Source organism: Gastrolobium bilobum, unplaced genomic scaffold, assembly GCF_033153095.1.
Source record: "Gastrolobium bilobum isolate Gb01-03AN ecotype WA unplaced genomic scaffold, APGP_CSIRO_Gbil_v1 utg8591, whole genome shotgun sequence".
Taxonomy (NCBI): Eukaryota; Viridiplantae; Streptophyta; class Magnoliopsida; order Fabales; family Fabaceae; genus Gastrolobium; species Gastrolobium bilobum.
Genome location: NW_026897887.1, coordinates 147,681 through 170,131, shown reverse-complemented (window position 1 = coordinate 170,131; position 22,451 = coordinate 147,681). Strand labels below are relative to the sequence as shown.

At 31.9% G+C, this 22,451-nt stretch overlaps 3 protein-coding genes across 3 annotated transcripts; all 3 read left to right on the top strand.

Annotated features, from left to right (window-relative positions):
- Positions 1-7,753: 7,753 nt before the first annotated feature.
- Positions 7,754-10,255, top strand: LOC133311204 (receptor protein kinase-like protein ZAR1). The gene is made up of 2 exons (XM_061512219.1): positions 7,754-9,250; positions 9,364-10,255. The coding sequence occupies exons 1-2, from the start codon at positions 7,771-7,773 to the stop codon at positions 10,017-10,019; spliced, it is 2,136 nt and encodes a 711-aa protein (XP_061368203.1). The 5' UTR covers positions 7,754-7,770; the 3' UTR covers positions 10,020-10,255.
- A 4,958-nt stretch (positions 10,256-15,213) lies between these two features.
- On the top strand, positions 15,214-17,452 carry LOC133311189 (putative pentatricopeptide repeat-containing protein At1g12700, mitochondrial). Its single transcript, XM_061512196.1, has 2 exons — positions 15,214-15,331; positions 15,468-17,452. Exon 2 carries the CDS (start codon positions 15,503-15,505, stop codon positions 17,324-17,326), a length of 1,824 nt encoding a protein of 607 aa, XP_061368180.1. The 5' UTR covers positions 15,214-15,331; positions 15,468-15,502; the 3' UTR covers positions 17,327-17,452.
- Positions 17,453-19,245: 1,793 nt separating this feature from the next.
- On the top strand, positions 19,246-22,123 carry LOC133311207 (T-complex protein 1 subunit gamma-like). Its single transcript, XM_061512222.1, has 7 exons — positions 19,246-19,379; positions 19,532-19,600; positions 19,686-19,757; positions 20,084-20,157; positions 20,777-21,439; positions 21,513-21,638; positions 21,772-22,123. Exons 2-7 carry the CDS (start codon positions 19,540-19,542, stop codon positions 21,949-21,951), a joined length of 1,176 nt encoding a protein of 391 aa, XP_061368206.1. The 5' UTR covers positions 19,246-19,379; positions 19,532-19,539; the 3' UTR covers positions 21,952-22,123.
- Positions 22,124-22,451: the final 328 nt, after the last annotated feature.

Here is a 22,451-nt window from a genome sequence, read left to right as displayed (position 1 = left end):
CATTTAAAATTTTAAAGTTTTTTATCCTCCCTTACTCATTCAAATGAAGTAAAGAGGACGTCCTAACGAGTAGTTTTCATAGAAAATTTTTCAATTATTTCAAGTAATTTGTTAATGTTAAATTTAATAAAAGAATTATTATTTCTCATGTTATAAGAGATAACTCTTATTTTTTACACATATATAAAACTTTGTGGAGCATATATATTTTTTTTTTTTTTTTTTTTTTACTTCACATGGGTACCACATACTTTTATATGTGTGTAAGAGATAATAACATGAGAAACAATAATCTCTTTAATAAAATTATAAAAAACTATTTCAACCCCAAAATCGTAAGGCATTAGGTACATGGGTCTTTTCACTTATATGTTACCCACTCAATCAATTCTTATCTAATTGAGACTTTATTCACTCACACTTGAATTCCTCAACACCCCCCTCAAGTGTGAGTTACAGGTCCACAATTTTTTCCCGTCAATGAAAAGTTTCTTCGAGTATTCATGAGGTTCATCAACATTTGATTTCTTATCAAATATTGGCTCTTCTATCAAGGCTTGACTACACTCATTGTGACCTTAGCTTCCACCATCTTTAAATACTCAGATTACCACATGTCAATCAACCATTGACTATGATACCACTGTTAGGCAGCGGCAAGGGAGAGTCGAGCCCAATTAGGGGGGAAAGTATCATCCACATATCAAAATGGGTTTAAACGACAAACTCATAACGAGGGAATCCAACAACATATGTCAATCCAAAATAAGACGTTTAGGTGAGACTATATTAATGATTTAATATCTCTGACAAATGTTGAGGAACCCAGGTGTGAGTCGATGAAGTCTCACATTGTTTAAGAACGGGACTGAGTGAGCACCGTACCAATGAAAGGACTCATGCACATAATGCCTTTATATTTTAGGTTGAAATAGTTCTTTATATGGTATCAGAGTTAGAGTGACCAAGTGATCACGAGTTTGATTCTCGCCGCCCCCACTTTGTGGTGGAATTAAGTAAGCACGAGTTAAACAAAAAATGGGCATGTACAGAACAAGGTGAGAAAAAGAAAGGTTTGTTCAATATTCATGCTTTAAGCCCAATGAGCTTTTGCGTGAGAGAGTGTGTTAAAAAGATATAAAATCATTAATGTAACTTCACTCTATGCGTTAAATTTTTTGATGGGATTAATTCTTTACATAAATTCAATTTTTTTCTTGCAATTCTTCTAATAAATCAAATCCATAATAATATAGAAAATCAAAAAAAAGTATAACATGTTTTAATATAAAATTAATATGTAATATCTTCATTATAAATTTGTTATTTTAATATAAAAAACATTATACATTTCATAAAGAGAGATGTACATTAAAAAATAATAGTTGTTAGGCTTGAAAAACAAATTAAACATCGAATTGATTAAACTCATTAAAGTACTCGAAGAATTATTGCAAACCAAGATGGTCAATTTATTTGCCACTAATAAGAAAGAACAAGTTAAGTCTACCAAAAAAAAAAAAAACAAGTTAACACTTTGCTGCAGTTCCGTCATTATTTATTGGAATAAATACAAGCACAAAACGACAACAGGCGTGGGAGTGGGAGTGCGTTAAAACTTTAAAACGTGGTCCTTGTTTCTGGTGGAAAAGATGTGTCTAGGGAAGAACGATTCAAGAGTCACAGACTCACAGCACAATTCACAAGCCACAACCCTTCTCCATTTTAATTAAATTTTGATGTAGGACCCTCACCATTCACTTTTTAACCTTTTTCTTACTTTACTTGTTCCATCTATCTATACCAAATCACAATAATGAGAATTGTGAACTCTAACGTGTCGATGCCCAATAAACTGCTTCTTTTGAGGATATTGTTCTATTTTTATTTTTTTTGGAAATAGTTCTATTTTTTAATACAAAACAATGTTGTTCTATTTACACGGGCTTGAGACTTGAGAGTTAAGAAGAAAATGAAACGAAAAGAAAAATAGAGAAAAAATAAACAATAAAATATATTCTTATTAAATGTTATAAATACATAAGGAAAAGGAAGTTATTTAAAGGGTATATTATTTATTATGTTGTAAGAGATAAATTTATTTCCTACACACTTATAAAAGTATATGGAGCTCATATTTAATAATAATATAAATTTACAATTTTGTACATTTTAAGAAAATATATCTCCTATTTAAATTAAAATATTTAATGATAATATAAATTTACGATTTTGTGCATTTTAAAAAAATAATATAAGAAAAAGTGTTTATCATTTTAAATGACATAACACTTTGTCTTTTTAAGAGAGAGACGAACACAGAAAAAAAATTTATTTAAATTTAAAAAAAAAAATCACTTACTTTCTCTCTCCCATGATTTTCATTTTTGTGTCTATCTCTCTCTTAAAATGACAAACACCAAACCCAATAATATAATATAGGATACCAAAAAAAAAACTAGTATAATATACCCTTTTTAATAATTTTTTGTTAGAGAAAATTTAAAATTTCTCTCTTCAAGAGATTTTCTCTAAAAAACTGTTCTCTCCCTAAAATACTTGGAAATATAAATAAAATGCAATTTAAAATTTAAATAAAGGCAAATATGTAAATTGAGTTATTGTTTCTCTAAAACCCTCGATTTGAAAAATAATAAAAAGAAAGAAAGAGTTTTGGAAAGTTTATAAAAAAAATTATCGCTAAGATTCTCAAACAAAGTAAAATAAAATAATCATAAGCCTTATTTTCCTTAAATTTCTTATCTAAAAGGATGATTAAGTAAATTTGTTAAATATCAAAATATATTAAAAAAATAAAGTTAATAAACAAGTAAGTCTCTATTCAAATTTAAAAGATCTTATTTAATATTTTTGTATTTATTTAATTTAATATAAAAATCATGTGAAAAACTCTCCTAATAATATCCATTATGTGTTCATTACCTTTTTCATGCCTATTTTTATTCTTATTTCGTAGAGCTTATTTTATGTGGTTCTGGAATATATACTTTTTGTACAAAAATAAAAAAAAAATATGACATATGAATCAAAATAAATATAAAGATAATGATAATGTAAAAATATTACTCTTTATTATATTTGACAAAAAGAGTATAAAGTATTCTGTGATACTGGGCTCTCATCTCCTTTTATATCGTCATTCGTGAGATTTTAAAATGAGCATCGGGTTGAGGATAAAAGGATCTGAACCGTGTGTTTACTTACGATGATTTATAGACGTGTACTTTTTTTTTGGGTACATAATAGACGTATACGTTTTTATTGTCAAAGGCTCAAAGCTTGCATTTTATCGTGCAAGAGTTGGAAAAGCGTGCGCTACTGATATTAATGTATCCTAAAGATATATTCTAAAAGATATTTCAATAAATTTTTTTATACAAGTTACTGAATAATATTGACATAGTTGTAAAAATTTAAATGATAAAAATAATTTTAAAAGAGTAAAAATAAAATGCATACAAATAACATTACGCGAAAGATAAAGCTTCATGACACCTTACAAATAACTAAAAAAACCCATTTTTTATGTAGTTGTTCTTAAGGAGCTGTTTGATACGAGTCATTTTTTAGGATTTTCGAGAAACTGAATTTTTCTAAATTTTTAATTTTCAGATATTATGATAAACTGAATGTAAAAATTATATTTTTAAAAATTGAGATTTTCGGATAAATTTTTTTTTTCTTACCAAACGCTCCCTAAAAAAAGAGCATGCATTCAATGTAAGGTATCATGAGTCAGCTCTAACTCATGTGAGCTCTAGCTCGGGTGATTATAAAGCATTCCCAATTGTGGGGACATTGATTTGACCACCAAGTTTTTGCTTTCCTTTTTTGAAATAGTCTTGTTCTCAAATCAGCTTATATTTAAGTAAAATTATGTAGAAAACCAAATAAAATAAAAAATATGTATTAAACAGATTTGAGGAAAAGGGAAATCACAGAAGAAAGAAAGAAAAAAGAATAATCTGAAGCACGAAGTGGCCGCAATCATCGCAATGTCTGCCTAACGGTTTAGAAACAAAAGAGAATAATAATGAGTGTCTAATGTGGTCTTCTTACTTATGTATGCTCTGACCGTCTGACAATGCAATGTACAAGTACAATATGTGCATTAAATGTCTAATATATTTATTCAGTTTATTAAGAAGAAAAAGAGTGAAGCTTACGGGGCATAGACACACTAGCATACAAAATGGAGACGTTTAAGGTATAAACATATATTTTTTTCTATCTTATAAAGTTAATCCGAATGTGGACAAAGATTATCGATATACATCTTGAATTGAATAATTTTCTTTTACTATTTTAGGCTAATTATACTTTTCATTCTTAAACTATGTGTTCAACTGACATTTCGTTTTTTTATTTTTTTATTTTTTTATTTTGGACCTGATTTTGATAAATTTACAAGTGTACCAACCTAATAATGCAGCGTAAAATCTTGTACAAAATGAACCCGTTTTATAAAAACATATATTGTTGAACAGGTATTACAATTCTATTAGATGACAGAAAAATTATGAATTAATGGCTTAGTTAAAAAAATTAGGCTTGCCAATATTTTGGAGTTAGTTGTAATTTTCTAGTTGTTAAATAAATATAATGAGATTGTGCAGATTTTATGAAAAATTAAGTTAATTTCCTTTCAATGTTAAATAAATTTTGAATTTTCATGATTATTTTTAAAACCTGATTGATAACTTTATTGTATTATCTTATGTATACGGACTAAAGGCATATTATTCAATAGAATAAGAGTCTTGATATAAGTTTAAGAAGTTTATGATTATTCAATAAGCTATATTATAACTAGGATATAACTAGGATTTAATATTTTTATAGTGAATGAAAATAAATTATCTATATTCACTTTCAAAACGACGTCGTTTTAAGTTAAAAAATAAAAAATCATAATAATAAAGACTATTATAACCTTATAACAAAATCTTATAAGAGATTATAATTATAAAAATATCTTAATTTTCGCCTCAAAATAACATTCTTTTGAACTAAATGTAAATAATTTATCTGCATTTACTACGAAAAAAATCAACCATTATAACTATACAACTTTCTAAATTCTAAATAAGGTAATGAAATGCAGGGTGTAATTTTATGTTAGAGTAAATAGTTAGAGAGATTCTTCAAAGATATATAAGACATTAAATTAATTCTTATAAGACGTTAGATATTAATTCAATTCATTATAGTTTATAATCTAAAATAAATGTTAATTTACGAACTAAATTAATAATTTAAAATACATCAAAAAATAAATTAATGTTTATTTTAAATATTAAAAAATTGGGTCAGGATCATTTTACATCAGTGTAACTTACCCTCTCAATCTTGTCCACTGATTTCACTTATATCTAAGGGTTCAAATTTTTTAATAATGTGAGCCATTTGATACAAGTGGATCATTGGTCAAGATTGAGTATAAGACTTATAACTCTTACACTGGTGTAAGAATATCCTGCCCCTAAAAAATTAATTAATATATAAAAATTTTAAGGGAACAATTATACTTACCAATATTTTAGATTTACCATTTTATTACTTAATTAGTTATCCTTGGATCAATTTGAAATTAACAATAATTATTTTTCTTCTTCTTTTTAACCGTTAATTTTAAATTGATCCAACAATAATCAAATAAGTAATAAGAGTGATAAGCCTAAAATGTGAATAAGTATAAACTTCCCTAATTTTTAAACAGTTAACTTAATATTTAAATAATTTTTTAAAACTAATTTAAATATTTAATTAGTTCACTTGATTGGTGACCGACCGCAACTACTGCAATGCTAAGAGTTAAATTGACAATTAAGAAGCATAATAACTTGTAAGCAGGGGGAGGGGCTGTTTGGGTGTACTGTGGTAGTTTTGTTAGGGTCCTAGTTATATCGCCTTTTGCGCCGGGTTAATGCTCATTTGATATTTTCTTCTACTTCCTTTATCACTCTTTAGTTTTTTCAATTCTAGTATTTTTAAAAAATTTCCACCATTAATGAATCTGGGTGGAATAGTCATGACAATTTGAGTAAGTTTCGTTAAGATTCTTTTTAACGGTCTATCTAATTAAATAAATTTTATTTAACATCATTTGAAATACTTCTTAAAATTAACGTGATAATTAATTTAAGAAAATATATAATAATTAATTTTTCATTATAATATCTTAATACTATATAGAGTTTTAAAAAAATAAGTCCTCAAATTATTTAAATTTTTGAAAAGGTCAACTTAAAAAAACGCAGTTAGAATAAATAAATTAGATTCTAACGTTATATTTAAAATATAGAATAGAGAAGACCCTTTTAAAAAAAAGATATGACTTATATTCGGAAAAAAAAGATATGACTTTTTTTTTTCTTCCTTATTAAGAAATAGTAAAACAATTAAATAATACTAGCCCCATATAAGGGGGTCATACTACTTTATCTAAAGAGAAAACTAAGTTAAATGTATAAATAAATAAAGCGTCAAGTGGAGAAATATTTGATATGCTCCAGAATCATCCAATGATTTGGTGCTTCCTCTCATAACACTGATTTTTTCTTTCCTTTTTTACCCTTGCTATTTTTCTTCTTTTTCAATTTTGCCCTTTCATTTACACTGAGGGCCACTTAAAAAATGGTGGTTCTGGACCACAATAAATTCTCTCGTCAAGTGGATGTCCTTTAAAAGGATAAGTTATGTCCTTTTAGTAATTTATACAAAGTCCGATCGATAAGATTTTGTATAAATTTGAAAAGTTATTTTTTTTTATTTTACACGTCAATAAAGTGACTGGAAGAAAGAAAAAAAAAATAACTTTTCAGATTTACATGACCAATCAGACTTGGTGTAAATTACATAAAAAAACAAGCTTGTATCCTTTTAAAACATATTTCTTTTTCTCATAAATTAATTATTGATATAAGAAAATAATATATTATTAAAAAATTCTAATCCACTGGCTTAAACTTTTGAATAGGATAAAGTAGTTCTTTTTATCATAGCTTCGTGTTTCTTTTCATACTGTAATAAATTATTGGAAAAAATGTTTATGCAGTTAATGCAGAGAAGTTATCTGCATTTATTCCTAAAACAACGTCGTTTTGGTATTAAAATCTTAAAAAATTATAAATATAAAAACTATTATAACCCTAAAATAAATTAATATTACAAAAACATCATGATTTTCATCTCAAAACGACGTCGTATTGACTTACTGCAGATAACTTATCTACATTAACTGCAGAAAAAACGAACCCTATATTATTATAATTAATTAAGAATCAATTATCGTGATTATTAATATTAATAATTTATTAACTTACCAACTGAATTTGGGTAAGAATTTTTCTAGAGTAGGACGGGAAGAAGCGTCCATCATTTAATCATTGAGTAGACAGTGCGGCCAAAATATCGCGAAAACTTCTGAGACATACTCGTGCGTGGGTTATGCTTAAGACACTCGGTCTCCCCACTGTCACCAACCACATTTTTTTAATCATTTCCCTTTTTTTTTTCCTTTGCATTTCGTCTAATAACTATGTTATGTTCCCAAAGCCTTTGCAAGCTCATCCCTTTTCCCATTCTACAACACTTTCTTTCTTCTCCATTACTCCCTCCCAACACCTTCACTCACTTTCTCTCTTGTTTCTGGCATTCTAAGAAAGAAAGAAACTAAGGTAACTTTAGTGTTCTTCATTTTCCTTTGTCTTTTATTTGGACTTTGCTCCAACGGTCACTAAGTTGGAGATGTTCCAAATGGTTTTGTTGTTGCTTTTTCTTCTGTGCAATTCTCTTGTTGCACCTGTGAGCTCTCTCAACGTTGAAGGCTCTCTGCTTTTGACACTGAAGAGGTCCATCATCGCAGACCCAGAAAGGTCTTTGAGTAACTGGAACTCTTCTGATGAGAATCCATGCTCATGGAATGGGATCGCGTGCAAGGAGCAAAGTGTTGTCTCCATTAGTATCCCAAATAGGAAACTTTCTGGGTTTCTTCCTTCTGCGCTAGGATCTCTTCCCCAGCTCCGCCATGTCAATTTGAGGAACAACAAGCTGTTCGGGAGCTTACCGGCTGAGCTCTTTCAAGCTCAGGGACTGCAAAGTTTGGTGCTTTATGGCAATTCCTTTTCTGGGTCAGTTCCAAATGATATTGGGAAGCTCAGGTACCTTCAAACTCTTGATTTATCACAAAATTTCTTCAATGGGTCTTTACCTGCTGCCATAGTCAAATGCAAGAGGCTCAAAACCGTTGTTCTTAGTCATAACAATTTCACCGGTCCTCTGCCAGATGGATTTGGTGGTGATTTGTCTTCTCTAGAAAAACTAGACCTTTCTTTCAATCAATTCAATGGTTCAATTCCTAGTGATATGGGAAAGCTATCAAGCCTGCAAGGAACTGTTGATTTGTCTCATAATCATTTTAGTGGTTCAATCCCAGGCAGCCTTGGTAATCTACCTGAGAAGGTTTACATTGATCTTACTTACAACAATTTAAGTGGTCCAATACCACAAACTGGTGCTTTAATGAACAGAGGACCAACGGCTTTTATTGGCAATCCTGGCCTATGTGGCCCCCCCTTGAAGAACCTTTGTGCCCCGGATACTCCTGGTCCCAGTTCACCTTCCTCATTTCCATTTTTGCCTGATAATTACCCACCTCCGGATACTGACAATGGTTCTGGGAAAAGTGAGAAAAGCAAAGGGCTAAATAAGGGTGCTGTTATTGGCATTGTTGTGGGAGATATAATTGGAATTTGCCTTTTAGGTTTGCTGTTCTCTTACTGCTACTCAAGGGTTTGTGGTTTTAATCAGGATCAGGATGAAAATGGTTTTGATAAGGGAGGGAGAGTGAGGAAGGAGTGCTTATGCTTCAGAAAAGATGAATCTGAGACCCTATCTGATCATGTTGAGCAACATGATCTTGTTCCATTAGATGCTCAAGTGGCATTTGATTTGGATGAGCTTCTTAAGGCTTCAGCTTTTGTTCTGGGAAAGAGTGGAATAGGGATTGTCTACAAAGTGGTGCTTGAAGACGCGCTTACCTTGGCTGTGAGAAGATTGGGGGAGGGAGGTTCTCAAAGGTTGAAGGAGTTCCAAACAGAAGTTGAAGCAATAGGAAAGTTAAGGCATCCAAATATTGTTACTCTGAGAGCCTATTACTGGTCTGTTGATGAGAAGCTTCTCATCTATGATTATATTCCCAATGGAACCCTTGCCACAGCAATTCATGGTAAGTTTCATTAAGGGCAAGTCTAAATTTGTTCTAATTTCAATTTATGATCTCATCTTTTGGTGGTCTAACACTTCGTTCATTTGATTGTTGGTTCCATTTAATGTCTTCAGGGAAAGCTGGACTTGTCACTTTTACACCACTATCTTGGTCTGATCGAATAAAAATCATGAAGGGAATTGCAAAAGGATTGGTCTACCTGCATGAATTTAGCCCCAAAAAATATGTCCATGGAGACTTGAAGCCAAGTAACATACTGCTAGGGCATAGCATGGAACCCCACATTTCTGATTTTGGTCTTGGCCGCCTTGCAAATATTGCTGGAGGGTCTCCAACCTTGCAATCCAACCGAGTGGCTGCAGAGAAACCCCAAGAAAGACAAAAGAGCTTATCAACAGAAGTTACAACTAATATTTTGGGAAATGTTTATCAGGCTCCAGAAACACTGAAGGTGGTGAAGCCATCACAGAAGTGGGATGTTTATTCATATGGTGTGATTTTGCTTGAAATGATTACAGGCCGATTGCCCATTGTCCAAGTTGGTAATTCAGAAATGGACCTTGTTCAATGGATTCAGTTCTGCATTGATGAGAAGAAGCCACTCTCAGATGTATTAGATCCCTATTTAGCTGAAGATGCAGATAAGGAAGAGGAGATTATTGCAGTTTTGAAGATTGCTATTGCTTGTGTCAATAACAGCCCAGAAAAGAGACCCGTAATGAGGCATGTGCTTGATGCTTTGGATAGATTGTCCATATCCTCTGATTGAGAAGAGCTGTGAATTGTGAATCCATTTCATTTTGTGAGGCTTTTTTACTCTTTTGTTACGGTTTAGAAGGATTTCAAGCTGCTAGGTTTGTCCATAAGAGTTTCACTAATTGTACGAGTCCTCCTTGTATTGAAACACTAGAAGAGAAAAAGAAATATGTTTGAGCCAAAGCAGTCACTTAAGATTTTCCTCATTGTAATTTGCCAGTACATAGGAACTGAATTGTGTTGGTGTTGGTATGCTACATAGCATGCTTGAGAGACTCTTCATTTTTTTCCCTTTTAGTTTGCTGGTATTTTATCTATTAAAATAATATAACAGAGAATGTCTTCATCCTTTTTATTTTTTTTAATCTTATAACCACAATATCTTGGTTTTATTAGGTCACTGGGACTGAGACTAGAGTCTATTGTTTTGTTAAATCTCAACCTCTTCCTGTGTCTTGTTCAATTTATTAAGGTTGGCACCTCTGACATTCATACGAAACCTGTGATCATGTCTCTCCATTCACTTAAAAAAGGAGTTTGTAGTTTTGTACAAAAGAAAAAGGGGGTCCAATAAAATATATTAATTTGGAATAATTGTTTTTACACATTTATATATCAGATTTGACGTTTTATAATTTATTCTTAAGCTCTCTTGATTGTTATTGTAATTGGGTAGATGGGAATGATTCACCAATCCTGTTCTTCCCTGTAGCACTGATTTGAACCGTAAAAGCATGTCTGATCCGACAAAGAATGCCAGGTTGCATACCATGCCTTAAATTTGTGTGCCCTTTTTTTCTCAATATTTATCAGTCATACTAATTTTACTCAGGAATCTTTTAGTGGAAGACATACAACAGATAAGCTAAAGAATTTTAAAGTAACCCTCGCACTTGGTTTCACTGTGTTCTCATTGCCAACTAATTAAGCTTAACATTGGATATCTTTCTACGAAAACCATTGATGAATTGGAAAACAAATCTGTGTTAAGTTGTTGGTTTTTACAAAAAAAATTTACTAAATAATTTTACAATATTCTAAAACCTTTAACTTTTTAATCAACTATCATTCATATTATTTTATTATTGTCACTTTTTTTGCTGACTACCAAAAACACAAGGATGGATGACTAGTTAAATTTACAAACATGATGAGGGACCCATATTTACATAATCTAACAAGAGGTTCAACTTTGGGATGACCAAACCATGTGGCGCTAATTTAGGGGAAATGGACTCCAGCAATTTGTTGGAGAAATCTTTGCTGTCATGTGGTTTTAAGTGGTAATTAATCTCATTATTCTTTTTCTGACTTCGAAACCTGAAAGAGACATAAATTATACCAGTTCGAGTTTTGACCTCTTTCTTGTGAATTTAATGCTAATGTTTCAATATTAAATATAAACTTTTGGGGCACATTTTTTTTCCATTGTGATCCTTCTTTAGCCCATGCTTTGACCAATTAAAAACTATGTATATCTGTTTATAGGATGAAGGAGAAAACCCGAAGGTTGGGAAATAAACAAAAGTTTAGGGACTTTTGCATCTTTTCGATTACAAGCAATAAAAAGTATGGGGATCAGCGGGGATCCCAAGAACGTTTGACTATAATTGATACAGTGAAAAACTTTTTTTTATCTTTAATATTTCAATCGATTCATTGGGATCGCTCTGGTGAAAAACTTAGATCGGAGGGAGACATGTCATTTTCATGACTAACAGTGCAAATATTATTTTGAGGTAGAAATCAAGACAATTTTATAATTATAATTTATTTTATGGTTATAATAATTTGTTTCATTATAATTTTTTAATTTTTTAACACAAAACAACATTATTTTGGATTTTGGAAACAAATATAAATAATTTATCTACGTTCAATATATAAACATTAAAGCCATATTTGTTAGGATTTATCATCTGTCATTTAACATGACCATAAAAAGTTTCCTACACACACAATATTTTGTGGGGCCCGCAGCAAAAAAAAACAAAAAACTTTGGCACGCAAAACGAATCTCTATAACATAACACAATCACTTCTCCTACAACATAATTCTTATATACCAAAAGTCATTGCTAAGCATTAATTTTGTACAAAGCCGTGGCACATAGCTCCTGTCAACAAAGGCATTTAGATGAAGATTTAACCCCTAAATTTATTGAAACTTAGAAAATGAATTCAAAACTAGTACAGCTGAATAATTAACTCTCTTTGTTGTCTAAAAATCAATATGTGCCGTTGATTTTACTGATTCTTCGATGTTCAATCTATGTTAAAATTGTGTGTTCTTCTTACATGTATTGTTATCTGACATTCTCGTGTAGAAGAAAGCTTCAGATATGAAAGTAAAATTTTCAGTTAGTTGCAACTATTTCTTGCGTTTATATATTGTGTATTTTATTCCTCTCGTGATCTCACCTCATTGTTATTTCTCGTACATCTTCTAGATGAAGGTGAAATATTAAAAGAACATTCTTCGTGTAAGGTAAACTGATATGTACAAATTGTCAATGGGCTTTGGGTAGAAGGCAATGTGGCCCAAGCTGTAAGGTTAGCTGATCATATGGAAAACATGGGTTATCAATCTGACCATTACACCTACGGAGCAATAATTAATAGATTGTGTAAGGTTGGTGACACATCTGCTGCTATCAGATATCTCAAGAAGATGGAAGAAACAAGTTGCAAATTGGATGTTGTAGCGTACACCACAATCATAGACAGCCTTTGCAAGGATAAGTTAATATCTGAGGCTTTGGATTTGTGCTAAAAAATGAATGATAAAGGAATTCAACCTACTCTTATCACATACAGTTGCTTAATTCAAGGCCTCTGTAATTTTGGTAGATGGAAAGAGGCCTTGAATTAGTATTCTTGCTTATTTCGACCTCAATACCGAACACAGAGTTTAGAAATTACTAAATATAGGATCATAAGAAGTCATTTTATTTCTAAAAAAAGGATTTAATTGAGTATAAGGAAATCAAAGAATTTAACCTAAAATACCAAATCAAAGTAGATCAATATTTTTTCATTCCTGAAGAAGTACATATTTTACTGAAACCTTCTTGCATAATGGTGCAGAACAATTGTATAGTTGGAGTAGATACACCAATCACTTTAAATAATCTAAGAAGTCGTGTAGACGGATTAGTCTGAGTGGAGAAAAAAAGGGGGGTTGAATTATTTTTTTTTTTTTTTGGAGATGTTTATTTTTCTGGGGAGATGGATAAGATATACCGGCACATTACCGTCTTGATACCACCTGGAATGGTAAAAAAAATAAAAATCTAAAGAAGCAACAAAAATGAGAAATTCGATCTATGTCTAGTGGATCAAAACGACCAAGAAAAAATCTTTTGTTTTGGTTTGACCCGTAATTTTATATAAAATAACGCATGGTATCAATTTAGTAAAACTTTTCCCCAAAGATCTGTTCCAAGAAAGAGATAATCTCGAACTTAAAGTTATCAATTATATTCTTTATGAAAATGGAAAATCAATTCGGAGAATTTCTGACATAAGGATTCAATTAGTTCGAACTTGTTTAGTCGTAAATTGAGATCTAAAAAAGATTTCTTCTATTGACGAGACTCGCACTTCTTTTGTTACGATAAATACTAATGGTTTGATTGGAGATTTATTAAAAATTAACTTAGTGAAATCTCATATTTCATATTTTAAAAAAAGAAATGATCCATTTAGTGCAGGATTGATCTCGGATACTGAGTCAGAACGGATTAATATCAATCCATTTTTTTGGTGTGCAACCTTATCTTTAAGGGTGAGATTTTTGCTAGAAAGTTGAATAACCATGATGCGCATCAAATCCACCTTCTAGTGTAAGACTCTAAATGGTGTTGTGATGGATAACCATAATTTCTTATAAGTACTTGCTTCTGTACCTAAATTGTATATGTGATCTTTGTGGTTAACTCCACCAACAATATGTACAAATAAATAATAGCTTCAAATTTGTAATGTTAGGAAGAACAACTTGGCAGGGGTAAAAAGATTTGAATTTTCAAAAGACTTTTTTTTGTTCAAAAACACAAGCTTGAATATGTCATTTAAGTATGTTAGAACTTAGAAGTAAAAAAAAGTTGAAATCGATACATTGATAGCGGCTAGCTAATCATCTTGCATTCTTGCTCGTAGACTTATAATTATATTAGTATGCGTTTTCATAATTTTTTTTCCAAATTACAAATATTTTAAATTTAAAATACTTAGTGCACTAAAATGTTATCTAATTTTGTTTTTCCTTTTCTGCATTCTTCACTAAATAATAAAGTTAAATCGAAAAGCGTTTACAAAAAATAAAATAAAATAAAATAAAATAAAATAAATCGAAAAGCAATGAGTTAAAATAAATAAGAGTAAAGTCTTTTGGGTCCCTGATTAAAAAAATATGATCCTCACTTTCTTCTTTTATAAAAAAAATCAACTTTTATTTCCTATATAATTTTAATTTTTTGCAAATATGATCTCCAAAAATTCAATGAAAACACAATTAATTCTTAAAAAAGAACTAATATGAATATTTTGTTTATAAGAGACAAAAATAGGAATTATGTTTTTTTGTTAAAAAAAATTTTAGTCAATAAATAAATAAAGGGAAAAGTGTTTGTCATTTCGAAGATGTAAAGTTGTGTGATTTTAAGAGAGAGAAAGTCGAAGGATGTAAAGTTGTGTCATTTTAAGAGAGAGAAAAAGATAGATAAAAGAAGAGAGAGTTGACAAAAAAATAAAGATATGAGTCCCACTCTTTATGTGGAAGTGAAATGATATAATATTTAAAGGGATAGGATATTGTGACACTCAAGTTATGTTACACACATGTGACACCCAGTCAATCTCACCGTTAGATCGCTTATGTTGATCCAACGGTTATATTTATTTCCATCTTTGTATGGTCATGATTTCCCAAATTTAAAGTGAAAGCATTAAATATAGGAAATCATAACCATACAAAGGTAAAAATAAATATAAAATATTAAATTTGAGAAATCATGACCATACAAAGATGGAAATAAATATAACCGTTGGATCAACATAAGCGATCTAACGGTGAGATTGACTGGGTGTCACATGAGTGTAACATAACTTGAGTGTCACAATATCCTATCCCATATTTAAATTTAAAAGCATAAACACTTTTTTATAAATAAATGCATTGGAGGGTTTTTGGCACATTTTGCCGGCAAACCTGAGTGCATCCCCCGTTATTGGTTGCTAAGCACTTTTATAGCCTAGGGCTACTTCCGCCACCGCAGCATAGCCGCTACCGCGACCGATTGAACATTCTCCGGCTAAGTTCAGGTAACTTGCATTTTTCTTTCTGATCCGGTGATGCTCGAGCCTTCATTGACTGCGTCGCCACCGTCGCAGTATTCTTGAATCTGCATCATCTAATTTGTTTGATAACCACACTCTGAAGTTGGTGTTTTACTTTTAGGTTTAGTTTCCTTCAATGTTTTGAATCTGTTGGGGATGTTGCGAAGATGTGCTTGGGATGATTGGTTTCGTCTCCTTCAACACTTTGGTGCTTTTTCTAATCCCAGAAGCTTTCTTCTTTACCCATCGCATTCCCGTCATTCTTTTTCAACTTTTTCCACCTTTGTTAGTGGTACTGGCAGCGATATTCAAGCAACAACAAGCAGAGCCCAGCTCTTGAATTCTATAAGAAATCTCAGAACTGTAGACGCTGCTTTGGATTTCTTCTTCCACAAAATGGTTGGCATGAACCCTTTACCTTGTGTCGAGGACTTTAACTTATTGTTGGGCATCATTGTGAAGATGAAACATCATACAACGGCCATTTCCTTAATCAAACACATGTATTCCTTAGGTGTTAGAGCCGATGTCTTCACTCTCAATATTGTCATCAATTGTCTCTGCCATTTGAACCACACAGCTTTTGGGTTTTCTGTTTTGGGGCTTATGTTCAAAATTGGTTTGGAGCCCACGCTGGTGACTCTTAACACCATTGTTAATGGGCTTTGTGTAGAAGGCAATGTGACTCAAGCACTAAGGTTAGCTGAACATATGGAAAACATGGGTTATCAATCTAGCAGTTACACCTTTGGAGCAATAATTAATGGATTGTGTAAGGTTGGTGACACATCTCTTGCTATCAGATATCTCAAGAAGATGGAAGAAACAAGTTGCAAATCAAATGTTATAGTATACACCACAATCATAGACAGTCTTTGCAAGGATAGTTTGGTATCTGAGGCTTTGGATTTGTACTCAGAGATGTCTGGTAAAGGTATTCAACCTACTCTTATCACATACAATTGCTTAATTCAAGGCCTCTGTAACTTTGGTAGATGGAAAGAGGCTGCAACTCTACTAGGTGAGATGATGAAAAAGGGAATCATGCCAAATGTGCGAACTTTTAGTGCTATAGTTGACAATTTTTGCAAAGAAGGGCTGATTTCAAGGGCTAAATGTATAATAGGTTTAATGGTTCATATGGGGGTGGAGCCTAATGTATTTATCTATACTTCAATGATTAATGCTCATTGTTTGGAAAATCAAATGAAGGAGGCCATGAAAGTATTTGATTTGATGATTCATAAGGGCTGCTTACCAGACATTGTAACTTATAGTTCATTAATCCATGGATGGTGTAAAATTAAAAACTTAAATAAGGCTATCTGTCTCTTGGGTGAAATGGTTAATAATGGATTAAATCCAAATGTTGTCACTTGGAACATTCTTATTGATGGGTTTTGCAAAGCAGGAAAACCACTAGCTGCAAAAGAATTGTTTTTCACAATGCACAAGTATGGCCAACTTCCCGATCTCCAGACTTGTGCCATTATTTTGAATGGCCTATTCAAATGCCATTTTCATTTAGAGGCAATATCATTGTTTAGGGGATTTGAGAAGATGAATTTGGATCTTGGTATTGTAATTTACAATATTATGCTTGATGGAATGTGCAGTTCTGGAAAACTGAATGATGCACGGGAACTCTTTTCTTGTCTGCCAGCTAAAGGCTTGAAAATCAATGTTCGTACTTATAGCATAATGATTAAAGGTCTATGTAATGAAGGATTATTGGATGATGCTGAAGACTTACTGATTAATATGGAAGAGAATGGCTGCCCCCTTAATGATTGCACCTATAATGTCTTTGTCCAAGGATTGCTGCGAAGATATGATATTTCAAGGTCAACAAAATACCTTCAACTAATGAGAGACAACGGTTTTTCTGCAGATGCTACCACCACTGAATTGCTTATCAGCTACTTCTCTGCTAATAAAGGAGATAATGTTTTTCAAGAGTTTTTGCAGAAAATTGTTTGAGTATAGCAGTATGTTTGAAATCCCAATATGTTCTCGAGGACCAACCTGTTAGCAGAGTCAGGCTCTAAATATAGCTTTTGATACAAGTTTTTCTGCCATTCCTCAGCTTGATTTTATCATTTTAATATTCTCGTTAACAATGTTTGCATGTTAGGATTAGTATTTTTAGTAAAATATATATTTGAGCATAAAATTATCTCTTGAGCATTTAAAATAATTGTTTCTTAAGACAGAGTAAGTTTACTAAATCACTTAATAGTAATTTTTTTTTCCTGTGCATCAGTATTTCACGAATGAATAGATGATATCATAGCACTTTCAAATATGGTAGTTAAAATCTCGACTTATTATTATGTTTATACAATTTTTTTCAACAAAACATTTTTACCAATATTTCAAACGTTTTACATTTTTATAAATTTTTTTACATTACGCTTTTTTATTGTCCTTTCGTTTTTACGTAAAATTTCGTTTGTAACTACCTTGCTTTCAAGAAACAATCGTTGATTTTCAAAATAGCATGATGTTGCCCGTGGATTTGTTAAGATGGAAATGACTTCAAATTCAAGAAAAATATAAATATTTCAACCATTTGAACAAAGCATCAATAGTTTAATTTTCTCTCTTTTTGTTTAATTAATTATTTATATAATTTCCTTACATATTTATTTCTTCTCCATTTCTCATACTGTTCCATTGATAAGTTCTAATAAGCTCATCTGGTCAGTGTCCAATAAACAAATATTTAATAGTTAAATAATGAATTATGGACACAATATGGATTCCTATGTAGCTTTGATTGTATTATATTTGTAATTTTGGATTCATTTCTTACGAAAGTGTGACCATGGGATACTTAAATACAGGTGACTGAGATTCAGAGGATTGATTTTGATTATGTGGTGGAGCCATCGAATCTGGATCAGGCCCTAGATAGGGAGGGCTCTCATAAAAGAGAGAAAAGGAAACTCAGAGAGAAACTTGTCTCTGAAGATTCTAGTTGTTATTTTATTACCAAAGCTACACTGATCTATTACTTACAGTCATTGGTATTTATAGAGATAAGGGTAGAGTATAATGGTGTAACTGATATAACTAACATGTAACTAACTCTGCAACTGTGTGACTGTAACATAACTAACTCCGAATTAAAGCACCAACAAAATACGTACAGAATCACTAACTGAACATAACACAAACTGTATTCAGATAGCAGTATATTATTCAATATTCATAATACTCTAATACGTAATACCTAGGGTACTTACTCCAATACTGAATTGATAGTGCTAAAGCCTAAAGCCATAATTTCCTTCTCATAAACCAACTTGGATAGATTGGTTTTGGAGAAGACCTTATTGTTCAATAACAATTTCTTTAGTAAAATCAGAACTGCGGAGGAAATGAGACATTGTGTTAAAATGCTGTTTCAGCTTCTCCGTTCCATTTTAAATATATGAAATTTAAAACACTCAATACTCAGCCAATTTTTTTTTTTTTAATATTCATAACTAAATAATTTAAAAATTGAAAATCAAGAAGGGAAATTAAAAAATTATGGCAGGGAGATTATTTCGATACCTTTGTTTGTACAAGGGTCAGATACAATAGTCATTAATCAGTCACGTATCCTATTTAATAGAAGTTAATACAAAAAATAAAATTATTATATTTAATATTTCAAGTAAATATGACTGATTATTATGTTAGTTAATAGTTATTAATAATTCGAATTATATTATTTGGAAAATAATTTTTTTTTATAAAATAATGAAGTATTTACCTCTTATTTAATTTAAAATATATCATGATTTTAAGTCATTAAATAATGCAGCAGAGGGATTTTTCACAAGCATCTTCAAGAACACATCCTCTGCTATCGGATTCGGCTTTTTTTTTTAATAGAAAGCGCTTTTTTTTTTTTTGTAAATTTTAGCTTGTGTATTTGTCTATTCGTGTATGTTCTGTTGTATATTTTTTAATGAATTGTCATGCTATACTTAGTGCGGACCTATTCTGGAAGTCTTCCTTTTTATGGAATGAAACTGAAAAGGTTATTCTTCCACATTGTATCTCTGCTTGGTTTGATAACAAATTCTGGATTTTTTTGTATTGCATATTTTGTGGAGGATCAGATCTTTACTTGATTTATTGGGCAGCATATTACCTTTTCCCATTTTCAATATCTTCTATTTATTTGTGCAGCTGGTGAGATGCTCCATGTTGCCGAAGCATTCATTGACAAAAACTATCATCCTACAGTTATTTGCCGAGGTGATTTAATAGTATTAATCAGTGGTTCTCTCCTAGAAGGGGATGAAATTGTATATAATGACTGCTACAATTATGTTATCTGCAGCTTATTACAAAGCTTTGGAGGATGCTATTGCTGTTCTTGACAAAATTGCAATGCCTATTGATGCTCAGGATCGTAAGTTCTATTACTAGTTTGGTTCCTTTTTTATTAAGAATTTCTTCATCCCAAGAATATCACAAAAGTTTACAGTGAGCTGAACTGTTTTGAATTCTATACTCCAGTAGCTTATGGTAGAAGAGCCTGGGTAGGTTTTCTAAATAGTTTGGGAGTTGGATGTGATTTTTCAAATGAACTTGTCAGTGTCATTTTGGAATTGAGTTTCCTGCAAAATTCCATATTAATTTACAGTAGCGGAGTAATATGTAGAAACACTACATGACTGCTCCATTAAATTTCTTCTTGACATATGATCTGAATGCTATTGATGAATTAAACTGCAGGAGGTACTGTGCTGGGGCTAGTAAAAAGCTGCATAGTTACCAAATTCACAGGCCAATTTGGGGATTTAATTGCTGTGAGTATGTTCTTTCTCCTGGGCTAGATTTCCAAATTGATATTCTTCTTTGTTCTTTTATATTTTTTTTAATTGTTGAGCTGGATATTTATTCTGGCATATGGTTATTCGTAAATCCTCAGTAAGGAAGCCTAATCCTTGCCGCGCTGCTGACAGGCAGGGTGGCTCACAGCAAAGTATAGTAATGTTAAAAGTTGTTATCTGTACAGTGTTCTTCAACCAGAAACAGTGTTTTTCTACGAAAGCATGAGTTCATGTCATTTTTTTAAATACAACTTGCTTGTTGTTCATGTTATGGTTTTGGCATCTATACAAATGTGTTTAAATTATCTTCATTTGATTAGATGGGCCTCTGGAATCAGGGAGGCGACTCACATAAATTTCATGCTCCGATATATTTTTTTTCCTCTGTCAAACTGCTTAGATACATGCAAATCTAGCAAATAGTGTCATAATAGTCTCATCTCAAGTTGCTTCAGCTCTTGTTCGTCATCAGTTTTGTTGTTAGGATTACAGACGAGTATGAGTGCAGATAATTCTTGTAGCCCTCCTGCAATTGCATAGCATTTCTAGATCTGTTGAATTTGGTATCATATATTCTACCTTGATTAACTTCCAGGATTTAGCTATTGATGCTACTACCTCAGTAGGTGTTGATATTGGCCAAGGTTTGAGAGATGTAGATATTAAAAACTATATTAAGGTTGAGAAGGTCCCTGGTGGGCAGCTGGAGGATTCGAGAGTTCTTAAGGGAGTTATGATAAACAAAGATGTGGTTGCCCCTGGCAAAATGAGGAGAAAGATTGTTAACCCACGAATCATTCTTCTTGATTGCCCCCTTGAGTATAAAAAGGGTGAAAATCAAACAAACACTGAACTGCTTAAAGAAGAAGACTGGAGTTTACTATTGAAGATGGAGGAAGAATACATCGAGGAGCTCTGCATGCAGATGTTGAAGTTTAAGCCGGACTTGGTTATTACAGAGAAGGGTCTTAGTGATTTGGCATGCCATTATCTGAGCAAGCATGGAGTTAGTGCAATCAGGAGGCTGAGGAAAACTGATAATAATAGAATTGCAAAAGCATGTGGTGCTGTTATTGTGAACAGACCAGATGAATTGCAGGAGTCTGATATTGGTACTGGTGCAGGGTTATTTGAAGTTAAGAAAATTGGAGATGAGTTCTTCGCATTTATTGTTGATTGCAAAGACCCCAAGGCTTGTACTGTACAATTAAGAGGTGCTAGTAAGGATCTCTTAAATGAAGTTGAAAGAAACCTACAGGTAAGCTGTTGATATGTACTAAAGATCAATCGGATTTGATCATACTGCTGTCTGAAACTTGTTTCCATGGCAGGATGCCATGTCTGTTGCAAGAAACATAATAAAAAATCCAAAACTTGTTCCTGGAGGTGGTGCTACAGAATTGACTGTGTCAGCTGCTTTGAAACAGGAGAGTTCATCTATTGAAGGCATGGAGAAGGTGAGTGTAACACTAATATCACTGTTGTTTCCACCAGTGGGTACTACTTTATATTAGGTGGACTTTAGTTCTATCTCTTGTATGGAATAGAAGTTTACACTGTTTCTCACTTAAGATTAATGTTGACTAACAGTGGCCTTATGAAGCTGCTGCAATCGCTTTTGAAGCTATACCACGTACTTTGGCACAAAATTGTGGAGTAAATGTCATCCGGACTATGACTTCCCTACAAGGGTTACATTGGCCAGTTTTTCACCACTTAGGTTGCCTGTTGAGCTGTTACTGGCTGACTTTTCATGTTATGCATGTATGAAATCTTTTTCGAAATATCTAAGCACACACTTGGAACTTGATCCAGTAAGTTATTGTTTACTTCAGAATTTTTGGGGGGATTGGTAAAAATGGTAATATAATTTTGTGCTAGTCCGGAACAATCAATGCAATTATATAAAGGGTGTCCTGTGCCAGTGTCATTGGAAGGTGGTGGTTGACTTAGCTTGTAATTGGTTTCCATGTCATCAGAAAAGTACTAACACATGCTTAAGAGGGTTGGTATCTTATGTGCAATGTTAAGAGGTTTCTCAAAATACAGAGGGAACAACTACTGACACATGGAAAGAAAGTTCAAATTTGTTCAGCTTCATGTAATGAACTAACGAATGTGTTTAGTCTTTCGAAAATAATGTGCACAACAAAAAGGTGCACAAATTCACATCTAAGTTGTTGATGTGAAACAAAATTGAGATATCTGACAAGGATTTTAATTGTTATATTTTTCTGTATAATTATTACTCCTGTTTGTCTTTTTTTAAC

What these genes read in the sequence shown, in the direction of transcription:
- LOC133311204 (XM_061512219.1), top strand. Translation starts at nt 7,771, where the DNA reads ATGTTCCAAATGGTTTTGTTGTTGCTTTTTCTTCTGTGCAATTCTCTT. An exon ending in CCTTGCCACAGCAATTCATG is followed by an intron (nt 9,251 to 9,363) that starts GTAAGTTTCATT and finishes TAATGTCTTCAG; the next exon opens with GGAAAGCTGGACTTGTCACT.
- LOC133311189 (XM_061512196.1), top strand. Translation starts at nt 15,503, where the DNA reads ATGTTGCGAAGATGTGCTTGGGATGATTGGTTTCGTCTCCTTCAACAC.
- LOC133311207 (XM_061512222.1), top strand. Translation starts at nt 19,540, where the DNA reads ATGCTCCATGTTGCCGAAGCATTCATTGACAAAAACTATCATCCTACA. An exon ending in TCCTACAGTTATTTGCCGAG is followed by an intron (nt 19,601 to 19,685) that starts GTGATTTAATAG and finishes TGTTATCTGCAG; the next exon opens with CTTATTACAAAGCTTTGGAG. An exon ending in GCCTATTGATGCTCAGGATC is followed by an intron (nt 19,758 to 20,083) that starts GTAAGTTCTATT and finishes ATTAAACTGCAG; the next exon opens with GAGGTACTGTGCTGGGGCTA.